Here is a 21,813-nt window from a genome sequence, read left to right on the forward strand (position 1 = left end):
TTTGGTTTATATAGAAAAGAACCCAAATCTGAAACTAAATCCTTTGGGCCAATGGAGGGGTACCTTCAAATTTTTAATTAAGATAATATAGCATTTAAGTCCAATAAAGGCACACCTCCTATTTTATATGAAAAATGTTGAAAAAGTAGATATTTACCTACAAAGTATTACTCCCTATAGATGCTCAAAATAAGATAAGGGTATCATTTACAAATATAAAATCAAAGACCCAGAGTCCTATGGAACCAACACATAATATAGGTAGGGGACTCTAGATATTCTTTTTCTTATATATGTATGATTTTCGTATGCTTATTAACAATACATGATTATTAAGAAAAAAAAATGGGTTGAGAACTTTGGATACATATATCGTTTACATATTATACATGTTGATCTTATAAATATTATTATTATTTACATCTCATATGCTTTTCAAATATTGTTATCGACATCAAACTATTACTCAATGGGTAATTATATTGTAGGCAACCTTCAAATACTTTTTTACATATATAATTTTATATTACATGATAATAATAATATATATGAGTAGCAATTTGTACATAAGTGTTCTACCTACTTGTTCGAAAGTAAGCGTTGGAGAATATTACATTAAAATAATTAGTTAATAGTATATGGGTATGTGCATCAAAATTGGGACCAAAAAGGGGTCTTAAATGACCTCTTTTTTTTAACCAGAAAAGAATAATTTGGATGAAAATTTTAGTTATGCTCAAAATTTGAAGACACGATAAGAACAAGAGTAATCAAAGAAATGAGATTTCCACAATCCATAGATTATCTATTGAAGCTTTTGGAAGCAATTGTGTGTGTGATAAAAAAACTCACACACAATCACTTCCAGAAGCTTCAACAAATAACAAGAGTAATAATACTCTAAATCTACCTTCTGAACTACTATTCTTTTTCTAAAATGATGGAGATTAAGGGGTTAAAAAGGGTATAACACACAAAGTTTCTTACTTATATAAAAATAAATAATATAGTAGCTGATGTGCAGCCCCTAGAATTTAAACTTATTTTAGTATTTCAAAAATAGATTTCAATAAAAATTTAGCTAATACCATGTACTTTATGCTCAACTTTTTTTTCTAGTTTTTAATGAATATATATTTTTCAATATTTTTTTATAAATATTATCCATTTCCATTAAAAGAGATTAAAGTACACTATTCACAAGAAAAGGTATGGGGATACGAGATCACCCCTTAGGAATCAAATGGGCATTGCCCAAATAAGCAAAAAACATAACAACATAGGTTGAGCCAGGAGAGCTAAAAACATAAAACAAGTGCTTACACGACTAGAGAAGTGGCTGAAGGAGGTGGATCTCTAACATCATTAGGACCACATACATCAACAAGTATAGGGTTATCATCTAGAAGGGACCACTCTTCTTCGGCAGTATCCTTTTCTCCTTGCCCTAAGTTGTCCAAGAGGGTGAGATTGTTAAAGCCAAAAGAAAAAATCCTTTAGAAGAACTAGGTCATCCACTATCATCACTATGAGCTCGCCAACCACTTTCAACACCTAAAGCTGACCACCCATTGGTGCCACCGTTAGTAGGAACCACCCACCAAGAAAAACCATTGTAAGGTGGAGAGGTAGAGAGTCGCCTATTGAAAGCATTATCATCACTAGATTGGTTGCGAGAAGTCTGACTATGGGGTCTAAGAACGATGAGTGGAAGATTTACATCCACGTTGGTAGCCACAAGGTAGAGATGAATATCAAGAGGCTAAAGGTCCAACAAAGGTATTGGTAGAATAATTTGGAGGCACTCTAAAAACAACCATACAAGGTGCATTTCACCAATGATCTAGAAAGGTCCGAAGGTGGGCCACCTCCAACACAACTTTTCTATCTTGCACTTGGATCTGAAGCATGACATTATTAAAAATTTGCAGGCTCTAGTAAAAAGAAAAACATGAATGTCAATAGAGCTATGAGAAAACAAAAAAGCATTCCTATCTTTCCAAATTGTGAAGAGGATTTACACCACAATAGCATGCCAAATCTGAAAAAAATTGAAACAGATATGAGAAGAATCACCCAAAAGGGTTGTATGCCAAGAAAAGGGCTCTGGTCGAAATGGTCAAAAAATGTCATGAATCCAATTCCACAAGTTTTGAGCAAGATGGAAAAACTTGAAGAGGTGAATGAATGTCCCAAGTTGACAATAGAAAGGACAATGTGGCTCAGGTGCCCATATACCTCAAACGAGCACCTAGAGGAAAGCCTTCAAAAAGAATACACTAAAAAAAATGAGCAAGCTTGTGTTCAAGGATAGTAGACCAAATAATATGAAATCTGTGACTCCATACCACCTAGGAAGACTGTAAATGGCATCGAAGGTTTAGAGTTGGCACCATATGTAGGTGAGGAGAGGGCCAATAGTAACATATCTAGGATTTGTAACTGCAAAAGTCAATGATGGGAAACCAATGCCGTTCTTTCCACAAAGGTTCATTAAATAAATACCCAGCTATGTAGCATATTTAGAGGAAAATCTAAGAAATGATAGAATTATATGTCTATTAATCTGGCTAGCTAAGCTAGAACTAAGTTCTTATATACTCCCATGAGCGAAGACTCATATTAGTTCTATAAAAAATTCTCGGGGAGTACAAATGCCACACTTATGAAAGCATAGAGCATGGACTCTAGGCACCCAAGCCAAGGGGAGCCCCTAAATCTAAATGAGTGGAGACAACCAAATGTTATGTTGGTTGAATGAGAGACCATATTTGAAACTAGATCCATCCCACCAAAGCTAAGGTTTAATGGCTTCCCAAGCATGCCAAATAATTTTGGTCACAAGTACATGTTATCTACACAACATCCTTCATAGTGAGAAGGGTTTGAAATAAAATCCCCTTCCAAAGTCTATTAGCAAGGAAGCCTAAAGAAACGTAGTGATGAAGAAGATTTTTCTAGGCTTTATTACTAGAAATGGCTCATATAATTTATTCAAATGACACACATATAAAGGCCCTATTTTTTACTTGAAAGAAGCCCAAGACTGCCAAAATCCCTAGGAAGGCAACAAAACTCCTAGGCCACTTTGTGAAGGCCATGGTGGTCCACAGATGAGGCCCATAAAAATTCTCTGAGAAGTTTTTCAAGCTTACTGTAAGAGGATTTAGAAGAATCCCAACAAGAAGAGTAGTACACATGAGTGGTTTCCATAATCTAAGAGAAAATTTGAACTTCCTTGCAAGAGAAAGTGGTTCGGTGATCCAATAAGCTGAATTCTTCTTAATTTGGTGGGGACCACAATCTAGAGATCCACAACAGATCCCTAGAAGGTAAAGGGGATTAACAAAAATAGAAATTTTTTACCATGACTGATCCACTTCCATCCATACTACTACATCCAAGAAGGGAATGTAAGGAAAGATTGTTTGTAACACTACATTTTTTGCAATTGAATAGAAGACATAGAGGTTAAACAAAATGTGTCAAGGAGTTGAAGGGCCTCTTAGACATTTTGTTCATCTTCAATAAGGGTGAGAAAATAGTCATCTCCAAAATGGTTATTGACAAGCTGACAAGGAGACTCAGAGAGCTAAATGCCCATTACCTATCCTACAGAAATGGAATTGGTGAGAAAATACCCAAATCCCTTGGTGGGAAAAACATACTCAAAAGGAGCCAAAGGGAAACCCTCGCAAATAGATCTAAAAATCCCAAAAGATGAGGATTAGCAATCATTAATGGTGATGCAAGTAGAAGCATCCCCAAAAATCATTTTCATAGACTAGATAAATTAGGGGCAAAAACCAAGAGCTCCCAACATGGCAAGAATGAATGGCCATTGAATTCTATTATAGGCTTTGGCAAAGTCAATCTTAACAAATATGGCATTCTACTTAGACTAGCAAGCCCACTCCATGTCATCCCACACTGTAATGATGTTATCTAGAATGAATCCATATTTACTGAAACCAGTCTATTTTGGGCATATAATATGCGGGAGAAGATGATGAATTTTCAATGCTAGATCCTTGGCAATGCTCTTATAACAAGCATTAATTTGGGTGATATGCCACTAGTTACAAATGTCTTTAGAGTTACCATCTTTAGGTATGAACTTTATGTTTCCTTTATTGATTAACTGAGCAAGGGAATGAGAATGAAAATATTCCAGATAGACCTTATGTAAATCAAGTCCCATACAAGGCCAAAGAGCTTTGTAGAATTCACGAGGAAAGCCATCACACCTAGGAGTGTTATCATCAGCCATAAAGAAGGCAACTTCTTTGAGGTCCTCAATGGTAAGTAGTTGATCACAAAAAACCCTTTGGGCTTGAAAAAGTTGAGAGGGAACAACATTGAGGTGATCTCCCAGACCCCTATCTCACTCAAGTGTAGCATCTTGAATAGTGAATATTTTGTCATAATAGCGAACAAATGCCTAAAGGATGTCTAGTCTGTGGAAACATATTAAAAAATAAAAAATTAAGCATGCAGGAATGTAAATTTTATGAAAACTAATCGAGAATCAAAAAAAGTCTAACTATGTATAGAATAGAATCAAGTTTTTAATAGTTGTAATTTATTTGAAAAATTGACAAATGGGTAAAAAATAGAGCCAAAAAGATAGTACATAGGTTTTTGACAAAAAAAGAGGCACTAGAGATATACATAATTAAATATCAAAACCTTAACATAATAAAAAAATGAAGAAAACAACATGGTTATTGTTAGTCTATTTTTCCCTGTAGCCAAAATAGCCTTTAACATTGTGTTCTCAATGTTCAATAAGTCTTGAGTTTGGTCCTAGCATTTGCAAAAGATTAAATGTCATCAAGTGTAAAGGTTAATAAGATGTTTGGTATATGTTCAAGTCCATCAATCATTTTACTCATCTTCTAAAAGGGAGTCTCAATATTTAAATAAAGCTCTAAAATGTTATAGTCTAGGACTCTTAGGTGCCATTTTGACATGTCAGAATATCTTTTGTGGATATGAATGCATTAAAGGAGATGTTTGGAGCTATAATGACATAGTTTGAAGTAGTTTTGGGGTTCTTTAATTGCCTATTTCAGTTCAATCTGACCCCAACACTTTTTCAACTTCAAAACAAACAAAACAATGTCCTATTACCATGGAAGGACACTGCAATAGTCGAGGAGAGAATCTAGGATAGTTTGAAGACTTTTTCAAGTGGTTGAGAGCATCTAGGAGGAGGTTGAAGACTTCTTCAAATAGTTGAGAAATTTTAGGGGCCGGTTTGAGACTTTTTCCAAGGCATTTCCAAGAATCTAGAAGCTGATTAAAGAGCCTAATCAATAAGATAACAGTTGGGAAGGACTTTTCTTCATAAAAAACACTTTTTGGAGCTGATTTGAAGGCTAAAAAATAGCAACAAACAACATGGACGTCAAAGGAGGATTGACCAAGTAAAATCAATGTAACACATGTCTTTTTTGTCATTTATTTCTTAGCATATGTTCCTTTGTAGTAGCAATTTATTGTAGCTATAAATCTCAACCTTAGGCTTCATTTTCAAGAAATTTCATCTTGCTCTAGGCTTGTATTGTAACCTGAAATAGGATCTTTCTTTCCTATTGTGTATTTTAACTCATATTAAGATATGTACAACTATTGTAAGAACCTTTTTTATTAATTAAACAAGAATTTACCTTCTCTAATATGTATTTTGTGTGCAACATGGATGAATGATGTTTTCTAGTGATTCATATGTCAATCATTTAATATGTCTTTCTTTCTGCAATAATTTCATAGAGAAATAACATGGTTTATATAGGTTATAGTTTCCATCCTTCTCTCCTACCCTATCAACTTCTATTTATCTCCCATATCCCTCTCTCTACCTATATACATCTTAATTTTTTCCTCTCTCTCTCTCTCAAATGTTAGGATTGCACATTGAGGGTTTAGGGATTTTTTTAAATATTTAGTTTTATATTATTACTATCAAGTTTTAAGGTTTATCATATAGGATTTAGGGTTTTATTGTTTATGGATGATGTAGAGTTGAGGATTGCTCAAGTCTAAGGATTTAATTTATTTTTTTAGGTTTTAGTCTTATTAACATGTCAAGTTTTATGGTTTATTGTATAGGGTTTATGGTTTACTGTTGATCTTGGGAGGGTTAAGAATTGATGATTGAAGGATTAAATTTATTTTTTTAGGTTTGAGTATTATATTACTAATGTTAGGTTTTATGGTTTAGTGTTGTAAAGGCGTAAATTATTCTAGATCCAAATAAAACATAATATATTCTTTATTCATAAATAAACTCATAAATAAGATAATAAGTCTATTTTATTCTTAAATTTAAACCAATCTTGCTAAATCAAAATAACAATAATAGATTTATTAGAAGATAAGGAAATTTTCATAACAACGAAATGTATAAATATCGAGCATTACAATATCTTTATACCATGTTTAGGCTTTTTTATTTCCATAAGTATATACAAAACATAAAATGAAAGAGAGAGTGTTCGTTGATCTCCAATATGAGTCGCCTCAAATGAGTCCTTCAAATGAAGATGAGAACAAGAATCAGGCGCTTTTTCCACCCAACCTTGAAGCTTACGCTTCCCCGAAATTCTTGGTCAATCAAGAATACCCGACCCTGCATGAATTGCTTAGCAAAAGAATTCGAAAGACAAGATGGAATCTAGTGCATGCTTAGCTGATACATGCATTTTCATTTTTCTAATTCTAATAAGAAACAAGCAAGATCAATCAAGGATATGGTAGAGAGTATAAATAAAAGAACTCCATCTATTTCAATGGTTTATTCAATTGGTTTACTTAGATGAGTATAATGCCATGCATAGAAAAAATAGATAGTTTGGAAAAGCAAACTGTTCTCTCTAGGTTTCCATATTCGGCACCCATCCCGGAAGGTAACTTTCCCCTTACACAAGCCTATCTAGCTTGGTTCGCATAAATCAAGAATATAATTTCATTAAGAAAACAATCTTTTGTCTAATAAAATTAACATCTTTCCTAATACTTTCGTTCATAAATAAAGCACTTTTTCATTCCCACATATCTTAAAACAATCTTTCATAGAATAACTATTTCACAATTTTGATAAGCAAACATAATTTCATTTCTAAATAAAAAGATAATTCAACTAAGTTTAAAATGAAGAAGGTGTAGCGCAAGTATGAATATTTTTATATAAATGAGTTATATTTGAGTACACATTCTTTAAATGATTATCTATTCTAACCATTAGCACTAAATACCATTCTTTGACAATATACATGCATTTCATAGTTATTTCATCTCATGCCTCACCTAATGTTTTCCCTCTATGACTATTCAAAATAATAATAAAACAAATTTAATGTAAACATGGAATGTCATAAATCAAATCTCATTCTACTAACCATAGCACCATTTCACTATCATTTCTAAATGCAAAATGACCAAAAATAGATGAAGATCCTACCTCCTTATGCTCTGATACTGGCTTGCGGTGAAGTCTCACGTGCCTCCTCTATGTTGGTCTACTTCTTCCTTGATTGATGGTTCAAAATTCTCTATTGATTCTTCCTCTATTCCTATCTCTATTCTAAATTTCTCTCTCTAATCTCTCGTTTATCCTCTACCTTGCTCTAACTTGCTATCTTTCTATTTTTTTCTCTTCTAACTTGCTCTAACTTGCTATCTTCCTATATTTTTCTTCTCCTCTTCTCCCTCTCCTGATCCCTTGCCTCTATTTAAACTATTTTGCTCTACATTGTCTGCTATATTCTTGGGTTATATATTGCTATGGGTTTGACACCTTGGCTGCATCATTGACAGGTATTTCACTTCACTTCCCCACGTCTACTCCTTCCTAAGAGACTCCCTAGTCTATCTACCTCTAATTAACTATCTTATCGACACGTTTGGGTACTCGGGTTCTAGTTGTTGTTTTTTGCAGTTGAATCAACCTTGGATCGTGGAGGGATGGTTTTCTTTATCCACTATCACCGTAGAGACTACAGTCTTTCCTACTGCCACCGTGAGATATGGAGAGATCTGCGGTTTTCAAACTGCTATGGCACTTCGTGCCAAGTTGCTTCCTCCCCCAAAGGTCGCGAGCCACCACATGGAGGAGTTGACTGCAGATCTGTTAAGTTGACTCACCCAACACCTTTTCTATTCAACGCATAAGCATTAATATATATATTATTTTAAACTTAAACAATAATATATTCATTAATTCATTCTTTACATTTAATCATTAAATGTTAAATAGAAATAAATTCTAATTTAATCTTTTATGATATTTAATAAATTAATAATATATATATATATATATCGTTCGATTTCATTTATAAAAGGTTTTAAATTGAAATGGTAATATATACTCATGAACTATTACTTAAATCAACAAGATTATTTTAATCTCTTTCAAATGAAAAATAACATAAAATAATAATCGAATTTATAAATACGAACTCCATACAATTGTAATCATGTCAACCATAATTAACATAAAATTTGCATGCTAGAACACTAAATCATCTTTAATAAGAGCGTTAAGTCGATATGTTTCTTAACTCTAAATATCAAACTAATTTTTATTTTCATAGATGAAATCAATATAACGACTACCGATTACTCAAATAATTTTAATTTAAAATAATGCATCGACAAAGTCACAATTGCACAAACACTTTTCTATTGTGGTGTGTGAGATTCCTCTAGTCTATCGAAGTCATAAGCTAAGACAACTCTACCGGAGTCCTATTCTCGCCTTCACTTTTGTTCACATGTTCCTGCATTACTTGCACTCAATAATTCATTAGTAATGACGATCCCCAGTAAAGATAATACTAGCCATCTAATTGCATATTGCATGAGTAAAGTACATAGACCATTTCTTATCATTTGCATGCAAATTGCATTATCGTCAAAATAAACGTTCATATCCATTCCAATTTTTATTCATAATAAAAAACCTACATTATTTTCCTAATAACATATTATTTTATATTCCTAATAACATATTATTTTATTTTCCTAATAACATATTATTGAAAATACGGTTTGTGACATCCTTCCCCTCTTGGAACAGACATCGTCTCGATGTCTTATTATCCATCAATAAGCACATAGCAATTATATCTCATAAAATATTAACCATACATCAAATTCCAAATATAAATATTAACAATAGCATACATGCTATACAAGTTCATGTTATAAAATCAAATCATTGTTTCAAAGGCATCTCATATGATAATCAACTATTTTCTCTAAGAAAGCAAATGAGGAAAATGACGGTCAATTGTCTCAACATCCTCCCATGTAGCACTATCCTTAGAATATTGGTCCCACTGGACCTTATATTGAGTGAAATCTCTGCTACGTAGCTTCACGCTATGCTGATCTAGGATTTAGATGGGCTCCACTAGCACCATCCCTGGATCTTGTACCTGTAAAGATCGCCAATCAAGAATATGAGATGCATCAGCATGATAAGGTTTCAATAAAGAAACATGAAACATATTATGGATTTGAGCTAGAGCAGGTGGTAAAGCTAATCTATAAGTCCCTGGATTTATAACTTCCAGCACATCAAAAGTTCCCACATATCTTGGTCCCAACTTTGATGATTTTCCAAATGAGATAGAGCTCTTATGAGGTTGACTCTCAAGAAGACTTTATCTCCTGCAGTAAATCATCTGAAAGTCCTATTTCTGTCAACATAATTCTTTTGTCTATCAGCTGGCTCCTTCAACCTACTCTTGATCAACATCATTTGCTCTTCCATTTCCTTAAGTAAATCAGGGCCAGTTATGATCCTATCTTCCAGTCTATCTGAACTGATAGGTGTGGGACACTTTCTCCCATAGAGTGCTCCAAAAGGCATCATCCCTAAAGATGCATGAAAAGAGTTGTTATATGCAAATTCAACCAAAGGCAAATACTCCTCCCACTTGTACTGCTGATCCATGCAATACATTCTTAAAAGATCTTCCACCACCTAATTAACCCTTTCTATTTCGCCATCCATCTGAGGATGATATGCTGAACTAAAATTCAATCTGGTTCTCAATGTTGTATTTAATGTTATCCAAAATCTAGAAGTCATCCTGGTATCCCTATTTGAAATTATGGTTTCTGGTACACCATGTAACTGAAAAATTTCTTGCACAAATTTCTTGGCAAGAACAAATGATATATCCTTGAGATTCCTAGGTATGAAATGTACAACTTTAGTCAACTTATCCACTACTACTAAGATGGTGTCATGCTTATTTTTACTCATTGGTAATCCTTGGATAAAATCCATACTGATTACTTGCCACTTGTACTCTGGTATAACATGTTAAAATAAAAGTTTTGCTGGATGAACATGCTCTTCTTTCACTCGCTAACATTCCAAACATTGTGCCACATAATCAATCACCTCCTTTCTGAGTTTAGGCAAAAAATACAAAGATCTTAGGTCAGCTACCATCGTTGTTACTCCAGGGTGTCCTGAATAAGGTGTATTAGGCATCTCATGTAATATTTACTTCCTCAACTCTCCCCCTTCAGGCATGTACATCATTCCTTTGTACCTTAGAATACCATCAGGTTCCAACTCATATCCATCATAGCGATGATCTGAAGAATCTTCCCCCAAGGCTTGCTTAACCCTTAGGTAATGCTCATCTTCCGAAAGATTCTACAACACTCGTTCTTTCAAGTTTGTTCTTGTTGTAACCATAGCAGATAGATATCTTCTTCTGCTAAGAGCATCAGCTACCCTATTTTCCTTCCCTTTAATATATTCAATACCAAAATCATACTCACTTAGGAATTCAAGCCACCTTCTCTGTCTTGCATTAAGGTTAGGTTGTGTAAAGATATACTTCAATCCTAAATTATCTATTTTTAGCTCAAAAGGCTTCCCTAAAAGGTAATTCCTCCATATTTGTAATGCATGAACAATAGCTAGAAGCTCTAAGTCATGCAGTGTATAATTCAATTCATATTTTTTTAGCTTCCTTGATTCAAATGCAACCACCTTTCCCTCTTGCATTAACACTACTCCTACACCTTCACCTGAGGCATTTTTAATTACTACAAAATGTCCATTGGGATCTGGTATAGTTAAGAATGGTGTTCTTGTCAATTTCTGCTTCAAGAGCTGAAATGACTCTTCACACTTCTCATTCCATTCAAACCTTTTTTCCTTCTTTTGAAGTGAATTAATAGGTGTTGCTATCCTAGAAAATCCTTCCACATACTTTTTGTAATATCCTACAAGTCCCATAGAACTTCGAACTTCCGAAACATTCTGAGGTGTTGACCAATCCACTATTACTTCTATCTTTGTAGGATCAACTAAAATTCCTTCAGCAGTTATAACATGACCTAAGTAATGCACATTTTCCTAAAAGAAAGCACACTTAGAAAATTTCCCATAAAGCTTGCGATCTCTCAACCACTGCAAGACTATCCTTAATTTCTCCTTATGTTCTTCTTCATTCTTAGAATAGATCAAAATATCATCAATGAAGATTAGAACAAAGTCATCCAGGTATTCTCTAAAAATATTATTCATGAGGTTCATGAATGTTGTTGGGGCATTGGTTAAACCAAAAGGTACGATTGTCAATTCATAGTGTCCATACCGTGTTCAGAATGCAATCTTAGGAATATCCTCATCCTTAATCCTTAACTGATGGTATCCTGATCGAAGATCGATCTTGGAAAATATCGTTGAACCCTTCATTTGGTCAAATAACTCATCTATCCTTGGCAAAGGATATCTTAAATTGAATATGGTAATATGGTAATAAATAAATAAATAAATAAATATATATATATATATATATATATATATATATATATATATATATATATATATATATATATATATATATATATATATATATATATATATATATATATATATATCGTTCGATTTCATTTATAAAAGGTTTTAAATTGAATATGGTAATATATAATCATGAACTATTACTTAAATCGACAAGATTATTTTATTCTCTTTCAAATGAAAAATAACTTATAAAACAAAAATCGAATTTATACATACGAACTCCATACAATTGTAATCATGTCAACCATATTAATTAACATAAAATTTGCATGCTAGAACACTAAATCATCTTTAATAAGAACGTTAAGTCGATATGTTTCTTAACTCTAAATATCCAACTAATTTTTATTTTCATAGATGAAATCAATATAACAACTACCAATTACTCAAATCATTTTAATTTAAAATAATGCATCGACGAAGTCACAATTGCACAAACAATTTTCTATTGTGGTGTGTGAGATTCATCTAGTCTATCGAAGTCATAAGCTAAGACAACTCTACCCGAGTCTTGTTCTCACCTTCATTTTTGTTCACATGTCCTTGCATTACTTGCACTCAATAATTCATCAGTAATGATGATCCCCAATAAAGATAATACTACCCATCTAATTGCATATTGCATGAGTAAAGTACACAAACCATTTCTTATCATTTGCATACAAACTGCATTATCATCAAAATAAACGTTCATATTCATTCCAATTTCTTTTCATAATAAAAAGCCTACATTATTTTCCTAATAACAAATTATTGAAAATACAGTTCGTCACAAGTGTATAGGGTTTAGGATTCAAGACTTAGGGTTTACGGTTTAGGTTTTATGATTGATGATGGAGGGTTGGGGGTCTATCTACCTCTCTCTCTCACACACACCTCTAGTCCCTTTCTCTACCTTTACCTACCCCTCTCTTTATCTCGCATTTATCTCTCATTATTTCTCCCTCCTCCCTCTCTCTCTTATTCATGGTTTAGGGTTTAGGGCCCAAGGTTTAGGGTTTAGCAATTAGGGTCAATGGTTTATGATGGTTGAGATCACTAAGAGTATTCTTAGTGTATTTTTCACGGATTTCTATAACTTCTTGGAAAAACTGATTGTTATAATCTATTACTTTATTAATATATTTACTACATCAAATCTTGTTGACAAGACATATTTGGAGGCATGGATGAGAAAAGAACTCCTCATTACATAATCTTCATATTTTTAGTTGTGGGAACATACACATGTGCCTAAGGAGTAGTCAAATATAGAAAATAGGGTGGTGAAATGCATCTTCATCAATTGTGGTGTCAATGTGAAAGGGTATAATATGTGGAACCCTATGTTTTAAACATTTATGTACAATAAAGTATTATTTTCAAAGAGGTTAATAATTCTTCCATTGTGTTACAACTAGAAGAGGATGGGAAGAATTATTTAATTCAATAAACCCCAAATAATAAGAAGGTTGAACTAAATGGTCATTATGGCCTTGAAGAGGAGGAGAGATCAAATAGTTTTCCTAGTTAAAAGAGGTAGAGCCTCCATCACAACTCGAGGAGGGTCCACTGTTAGCAGTAATCAAGAAGGAAAACTGAGAGGAGGGAGGGTTGAATTAGTCTTCACCGGATCACATCAAATTAAAGTTTAAAACATAAACTGATAAACTGTAACAACATATAGATAAGCAAATTAATAGCACAACACAACACCAATATTTTGATGTGGAAAACCCGATTAAGGGAAAAACAATGGTGGGAACCTACCCACAATAAGATGATACTCTACAGTAGTATGTGAAAATATTACAATGGGGAATGCACATGCATTTAGGCACACTACCTAGAGCTCACTGCTCAAAAGATATATGCCTGGAAGGTTACAACCCTCAGGGAAGTCTCACTGACTTACAATATGATTCAGACTACAATCCGGAAGGAATGAACAGCAATAATAGCATCTACAAATGCCCGATGATAGTTCCGGTTAAACACAGTTGTCTTCTCTGCAACACCAATCTCACCACAAGACTTCGCTAAATGCTATATCCTTGTTCTCACATTTACCTCTCTCTGAAAAGACAGACACAATATCGACACCTAAATTGCATAAGCATCTCATCTATATGTACAAATCATCAACCTTGATAACAAGGCCGGCTAAACCCTCAACCCTCAACTCATAATTATAAAAATCACATTACACAATACAAAGATCAACCACCAGACCAATATTATGATTTACATTACATAGTATGGACCTAATTCAAATTCCCAAATGATTACATCCATCGGAAATCCCTCCAAGATCAACCGCAACACGCTACACCACCAGAAATACCGCATAACACGCAAATCATCACCGATTCATAATAATCACTAAAAAATTGCACAACGATCAATGCAAATTGCCAAAACAAATAGGAAATGACTAGGAAACACCAACACGCACGTTAGAATCATCCAAAACGGTTGCACCAATACCTCTTTTCAAATCTTCATCGGTCAACGTCTCAAATCTCAAGAACACAACCAATCAGCAACTGTCATGAGGAAAGATAACTTGTGGAGCACCAAATCACGAACCATCTGAAATGAAGATACAAAAAAACATTCCCAAATAATAATCCAAAGTCTCGGCACAGGATCTGATCACACCAAAATATACCAGAAGAAATACTGGATTCTGCAAAACAGTGATCAACACAACCAAACTACAAAACCAGATTAAAAAACTCTTCCCAAACTCACTGGAATAACTCACAGGAATATGTTGACATCAATGAAAACAACATATCCTAGCAGCAACAATGAACAACCAAAACTAACAATCTCCCCAATAATCCAACAGCCACCTAGTAGAGACAAGAACTAGATATAGGTGTACATATCACATATATGTGTATAAAAATATATGTAGGTTTATCATTAAGAACAAGATAATATTTTAACACCATAATGAATCAACATTTTACATTTAAAAATGAATGTTTATCCTCATGATACCCATCCCCTTAGCCTAGATATGCATTATTGTATATCAAAGATATTAACTCCTAGCATACTAACTCTAACATTTCTTGTTGACAAGGAGAGGAAAAGAACATGACCATGGGGGTGATGGAGAGGAAATAGAAAGACTAACAGCAAGGTGTTGTTCAACTTTCAACAACTCCATAGAGGAGGGCACTAGCTCAACCATCTTTAGTGCAATAAAATAAAAGACAATATTGCAATGACAATAAGGTTATTTTATTTTCTATGTGTTCCCTCTTTGTTGAAACGTGTGGGTTTCGATATGGTCATGTGTGTTTGTTCCTTATTAGCTATAGTTTGAACCTTTCTTCTCTTTTTTTAAGCCCCTCAAAAGATTTTCTTTCATGGTTGTAGAAAATGGGTATATTCTTTGGTTACATCTGATTGTACATTGAGGTAAGATAAGACTATCATATATTTGGATATTTATGAACATTCCAGGATTTCTATGAATACCTACTTATAGTAGAGAATAGTTAAGTCATTTTATTACACATTATAGACTACTCCTTTGAATGAAGAACATGTTTAAATATGAATCATGTTATATTATATTTTTACTACCTAATTTATATCTATAGCTATCTGTAATTACTTAAAGGGGATTAAATTTAGAAACAATTATATAGGGATATAGCATTATCAATTAGCTAGAGGATCAAGAATGACATTTATTTATTTATTTTCTTGCTTTTTATTTAGTTATTATTTTTTTCTAAACAAACATAGGTCAATAATAGAATATATATATGAGACATGTTTGGTATTGACCAATGTATAGGTGTGAATGTCCAAATAGGTATTTGCTATGGGTACCACTAAAATTGCACAACTCTTTTAATTAAATATTAAAAGTTTTAACCGCTAGAAATACAAATGAACAGCTATTGTTATATGTGAAATATTTTAATGAATTTTTTATTATCATATATTGAATTTTTTTTTAAATATAATTGACTAGTCAAAATTCTTTCAAATTTTTAGGCACAGACACGCGTAGTCATATTTAGGCACAGACACACGTAGTCATATATAGGCACAGACACACGTAGTCATTATATTTGAGACAAGCAATAACAAGAGATCTATGCTCTTTTCTTGTTGCAAGAAAATGAATTAAAAGTCGGCGAGGAATTATTGTTTGACATTTCACTCTACCGACGGCATATGTTTTCATAACCTGCTAAAATACGGCATTCACTAAAATCCATATGTGGTGTTCTGATATCTCGTGCGTTTGGCTGGTCGGTAGTTTAGGTGTGAAAAGAAAACTATGTAAATGGTCCAACAATTCAACTGACACCGTCCATGTCGAACGTTTGCTCGATAAATAGCAGTACTGACTCTTACATCTCTTCATCTCAGTCCCTCCATAACAATAACAACAACAACAATTCGGGAAAATATAGTTTGAATTGTTTGGAGTTGGATTATGGATGGTGTGAGAGGCCATGCGCTATTACTTCCATTCCCTGCACAGGGGCACATAACTCCCCTAATGCAACTAGCCAACATTCTCATTAGCAACCATATTGTGGTAACATTTGTTAACACAGATTTTTTAGAGAAGCGCTTGAATCATACGTTTACTCACTATCTAAGGTTCGAGAGTTTCCCAGACGGCCTTCCGCCAGATCATGTCCGCACTTTGAAGTTGCCAGAACTTTGCGAGTCCCTGCAAAAGCATGCCCCATTTCATGTCCACAATATTGTTGAAAAGATTGAGCAATCAGTCCATGTGCCTCCGCTGACAATAATCATTGCAGACGGCGTATTCTCTTTTACTCAGCAGATCGCCGACAAATTTGGCGTACCCAGAGTTGCCTTTTGGACAACTAGTGCCTGCGGTTTCTCTGCTTACTATTACATGCCCCTCCTCATTCACCATGGTTATATACCGCTCAAAGGTAGTGAAAATTTGGCTTTGCTTATAGGAATTTATGTTGTATAAGGACTCGGTTATTTATGTTTAATCAGTGTTGCTTGATTGGCTTACAGATGATAGAGATCGCTACAAGAACGATGTCATCACTTGTATTCCTGAAATGGAAGCTCTGCGTGTGAAAGATCTGCCCAGCTTTCTCACTGTAACCGATGCTGAGGATTATATGTTTCAGTACCTGCTGAGGGAGGCACAAAACACTCACCCGGCTTCCTTAGTTTTGCTTAACACCTTTCAAGAGTTAGAAGGACCCCTGTTGAGCGATCTGAATTCTAAATTCGGTAATAAAGTGCTCTCCATCGGTCCACTTTTGCTCAGCTCTGCAGGCTTTGGCGATGCGATTGCGGGAACAAACAGCAGCATATGGAATGAAGAAAAGTCGTGTCTGGAGTGGCTGGAGAAGCAAAAGGAATCATCAGTAATATATGTGTGTTTCGGAAGCATCACTGTGTTATCTGATGAAGAGCTTGTGGAGTTCGCGTGGGGATTGGAGGCAAGCAATCAGCCATTCTTGTGGGCGATCCGTCCTGACCTTGTCCAAGGCAGCCGTGCTGTGCTGCCTGATGAGTTTGTGGAGAAAACGAAGGAGCGAAGCTTTTTCGTTAGCTGGGCACCACAAAGTAAGGTTCTGTCTCATCCCTCCGTGGGAGGATTTCTTACGCACAGTGGATGGAACTCAACACTTGAAAGCATAAGCTCGGGGGTGCCCATGATATGCTGGCCGTTCTTTGCAGAGCAGCCGACAAACAGGAGATTTGTAGATGATGTTTGGAAGGTGGGTTATGAGATGAGGGAAAATGTTGTAAGAGAAGAGGTGGAAGTGTTGGTGAGGAAGTTGATGAATTTGGAGGATAATCAAGGCAGAGAGATGAGAGTTAGACTGAAAAAGTACAAAGACAAGGCAATTACTTCAGTCAAAGAGGGCGGCGCTTCTTACAAGAATATGCAAGAAGTTTTAAAGCAGATGCAGATGAAGACTGGCAATTGAATTTTTAAAAGATTTTCTATTGTCTTGTGGGTCACTGGTTGTTTTTCTTTTTGATGACTTGTCTACATTATAGAGGGGGAATCGGAATTTTTCCATTCTTTCTGAAATTACAAGTAGCAAATAATATGATATATTTGTTTTTGCCTAATTTGATATTTACCTTGGTAGCTATTATAGTATAAACAGAATTCGCCAGCGATGCTTAAAAAAATTCATAGACGCAATAACTTAGACGCAAGGATCTTTATAAAAAAATAATTTAATTCATCGTGACTCGTTATGTATAAGGAGACAGTAGAAGGTGATTAATATTGGCGGACATCGCGACCACGTCTCAAATTTATACATAATAAATATTATGAACATTGGTAGCACAGTGTTAGTTCAACAATTTATTTAGAGACTCTTTTCTTTTGGAGAACGCAAAGTGATTAGGGGGATAATAATATCACAGCAACAGAAACTTATATTTGTTTTGACTTTTAAATATTGGTTGAAATTGGTATCATTATTTTTAGCTTTTGAATATGATCGCACATGTCAAATAGTGTTCGTCTTTCTGAGGTCATCTTTGTTACACTTGACAAGGCTTTAAAAAACTCACATACTTGTGTTATTGGAGAGATTGATGTGATATCGAATGGATAAAGCGTAATAAGGTAAATAAGAGGTTGGAGGAAATAAAGGTAGGAGGACATCTATCACCCCAAGCTAGCTTCTCATTCAAGAATGATTCATTGCATGCGAAGAACCTTTTACCTCTCTGTCCCCTTAGAAAATGGATAGCTTGGAATCTTATGAGTGTCCCTTACAAAAGAGTCGGTTTGGCATCTTGAAATTTCTTGAGAGTGCATTTAGTGTATTAATGTTTAGTTGGGGTTCTTTTGTACAATAAAGAAGGGATTTGACATATGCAAAAGAGATGTGGACTCTTGGGAGAGAGTTATTCTCTCATGTGCAACGCTAAGGAGGGATTTGACTCACTCAGAGGATAAGTGGACTTTGGGATAAAAAATATTTTGTCATTGTGCAAGGAGTTTATGAACACTTTATGTTCTTTTATTGTGCAAAGGTTTTCTTGAGTTCTATAGTCAAGAGATCCGCTAATGGAGTTAGTATGGTCTTTCCTAGGTGAGAGGGAAGGATTGGTGATGGCATTTCATCAAAGTCTATTCAAATTTATGAATTAATAGTTAGATTTTAGTAAATCTCGTGTATATTTCCTTACCATATCATAAGAAATGTGAAATAACTAATATATACATATTTGATATACCCCAATAATTATGTGAATAACCACCTAAATAATTTACACAATTAATTCGATACATATTCCTCTAATAACAGTTTTGACCAATATATATACATGAATGTCCTAATAATTTTGTTCTATGGGTACCAATAAAGTTGCACAACTCCTCCAATTAAAAATCACAAATTTTAACAATTAGGGGTCTATGTGGGTGGCCATTAGTACATGTGAAATATTTTAGTGAACTTTTTATTACCTTATATTGATATTTTTAAGACATAATTGAAAGGTTAAGTAAATAAAAAAAAACAATTATTAGAACATAAATGGTAACTTATTATTTCTCTTATATCTATATATATCTAAACTATAATTAAATTTATATTTAAAAAATATGTAAATCGAATGGAGTCAATTTTTTTTTTTTTTTTTTGGCACAGACACGTCCCATCATTGTATTTGAGACAAGCAATAAAGAACAAGGGTTGCAGGGCAGCGAAGTTCCTGCCCATGACTGGGAAAACAATTTTGATTTGTTTGGTTTGTTTACATTAAACCGAGCAGACAAAAGACATGGGACATTTACAAGGCTAAACAACTTACCCTGTTTGGATAATGCAGGTGTGTTAACAAAAGATACACTATACAATTTATCCTGTGTGCAACTTTATATACAAAGATAGCTCAGCATTTCCTGTTTTGATTTGTTGTGAAGACTTGGTGAACGCTTGGCCTCAACTAATGGCACATTAAATTCCTTTAACATCAGACAAGTTCACACTTATCATTTGAATAGAGTATACATAGATTACCATTGAATTTATCTTATTCAATACATCCATTTCGTTGTCTTATTGATTCATGTCCTTGTTAGATCATATATAGTATACACTGCATTTTCTGAAACATAGCAAATTTAGGATAGGCATTCCTCCATTGAATGAGGTCACTATTTGACCATGTAGACATCCATAGTTTATCTTTCAAAATGGTAATTATCCTAGTGTAGCCATACCAAACTCTAGCATTATTTCATACAGCAAAAGATGTTGTTGTATAATTTTTTTAAACTTACATTCACAATGGAAAAATTCACACGAGTTCTTGTGAGCTAATTAGCATACTAAATAAGATATTTTGCTGTTGCATGTGATGTTTTGATAAAGCATTTCATTTTTTTTTTTTTAAATTACATTTAATATTAAAACAAAATGATGTAAAAACTCTTTGGAAACAATTGCATTTAATGTTAAAAAAGAATGATGCAAAACATCTAGGTAAAATTCTAAGCTGAATTGCTTTTAAGAAAAAATGTATTTCCTTGAATTAGTTTATAAAGTCACTCTTCAAACTAAATCCAATTGAGACTCAAAATAAATCACATAGCCATGATCATAATAAACAAAACATGTTCAATTTAGAGTAATTTTTCTACCAACCATATGCTTGCACTGCATTTTCACAATTTCTCAGGGCACCTTTCTAAAATACTTCATCAGCTCTAATAAAACACAATAAAACACAATGGACTAGAAAGAATCAAGCTAATAATTATTGTTTTCTATAATATTTACAATGGAGTCTTGGCTCCAGGAAAGTTTTTGGGGTCTCAGAAAAATAAAAAGATCCAGAATTCCTTGTTTCGTGTGCCCAAGCACTTTGTGTCTCTTGTTAGAATACAATATCTCAAGAAGATGCAAGTGATTTCACACCAGGGTATTATATTTATCGTATACTGCAATAAATAATAATATACAAAATCCTTGTGAAATAAACCACTCTCTACAAGCAAGTTTAGTGACTAGATCTAAAATTCAAATTTACAAGACAACTCGTGATGTGCCATCTCCCAACCCAAAACCAAAGTTTAAGAAAAGATTGTACAGTCCCCCCAAGATTTTGAGAATTGTGGATAAATAAATAAATAGATTAAATTGATTACCATTAAAGTAAACTCGAGCTCCAGTCTCAAAGCTGGGATGAGCCAAGCCTTTCAATAGAAGCCAACATAACCCTTAAATCAAGATTTGCAAGATTACATAACCCTCAAATTAAGATTCACAAGGGTTCAAGATTTTTAGTATAGCTGCATTTGTGTAGAATCAAAACTCTCAATTTGTAAAAACAATATTTCTTTGTTGTACAACTTCAAAAAAGAAATGTTCAATCCTCTAAACTCTAGGAGTAAAATAACCATTACTAGAACAGATCATATGTGCTGGGACTAGCCCACCCTTTCAATAGAAGTCCACATAACCCTTGAGCTGAGATATGCAAAAACTTAACAGATGCATATTTTAAGACTTCAAACTAGAAATTTGTGCCAACCATAGTTCTTCACTGAACATCTTGACAAAAGAATTGTTCAATGCTCCAAATTTTGGGACACTAATCATATTGTCAAAAGATTTTCATAAACTAAAATACCAGAGGTTGGAATTGGGATAGCCTTGCCTATGATTCTAAAATAAAATCCATAGGGCAGTGTATAGAAAAATCTACCCTTAGGGCTAAGTGTTACCTGACACCAAGAGAGCATCGAAAGCCCAAAACTGAGGCAACAAAGCAAGCAGCAATCACAGCTTCAGCAGAGGATCCTTGACAAAGTAATGGTGTATGGCTTCTTTGAGATCTTCATAATCTTGTGATGGAAAGAGAGGCAGAGGATATAGAAACAAAACAAATTATAAATAGACTATAATAGAGACAAGACAGAAAAATGAGCTTTATAGCTATGAACACTTCATATATATTCATACATAAAAGATATA

The 21,813-nt window shown here is 33.9% G+C and overlaps 1 protein-coding gene across 1 annotated transcript; it reads left to right on the plus strand.

Moving 5' to 3' along the window:
* Positions 1–16,232: 16,232 nt before the first annotated feature.
* LOC131036716 (7-deoxyloganetin glucosyltransferase) lies at positions 16,233–17,930 on the plus strand. Its single transcript, XM_057968679.2, has 2 exons — positions 16,233–16,767; positions 16,859–17,930. The coding sequence occupies exons 1-2, from the start codon at positions 16,293–16,295 to the stop codon at positions 17,788–17,790; spliced, it is 1,407 nt and encodes a 468-aa protein (XP_057824662.2). The 5' UTR covers positions 16,233–16,292; the 3' UTR covers positions 17,791–17,930.
* Positions 17,931–21,813: the final 3,883 nt, after the last annotated feature.

This window comes from Cryptomeria japonica, chromosome 10 (genome assembly GCF_030272615.1).
Source record: "Cryptomeria japonica chromosome 10, Sugi_1.0, whole genome shotgun sequence".
In the NCBI taxonomy this organism is placed as follows: Eukaryota; Viridiplantae; Streptophyta; class Pinopsida; order Cupressales; family Cupressaceae; genus Cryptomeria; species Cryptomeria japonica.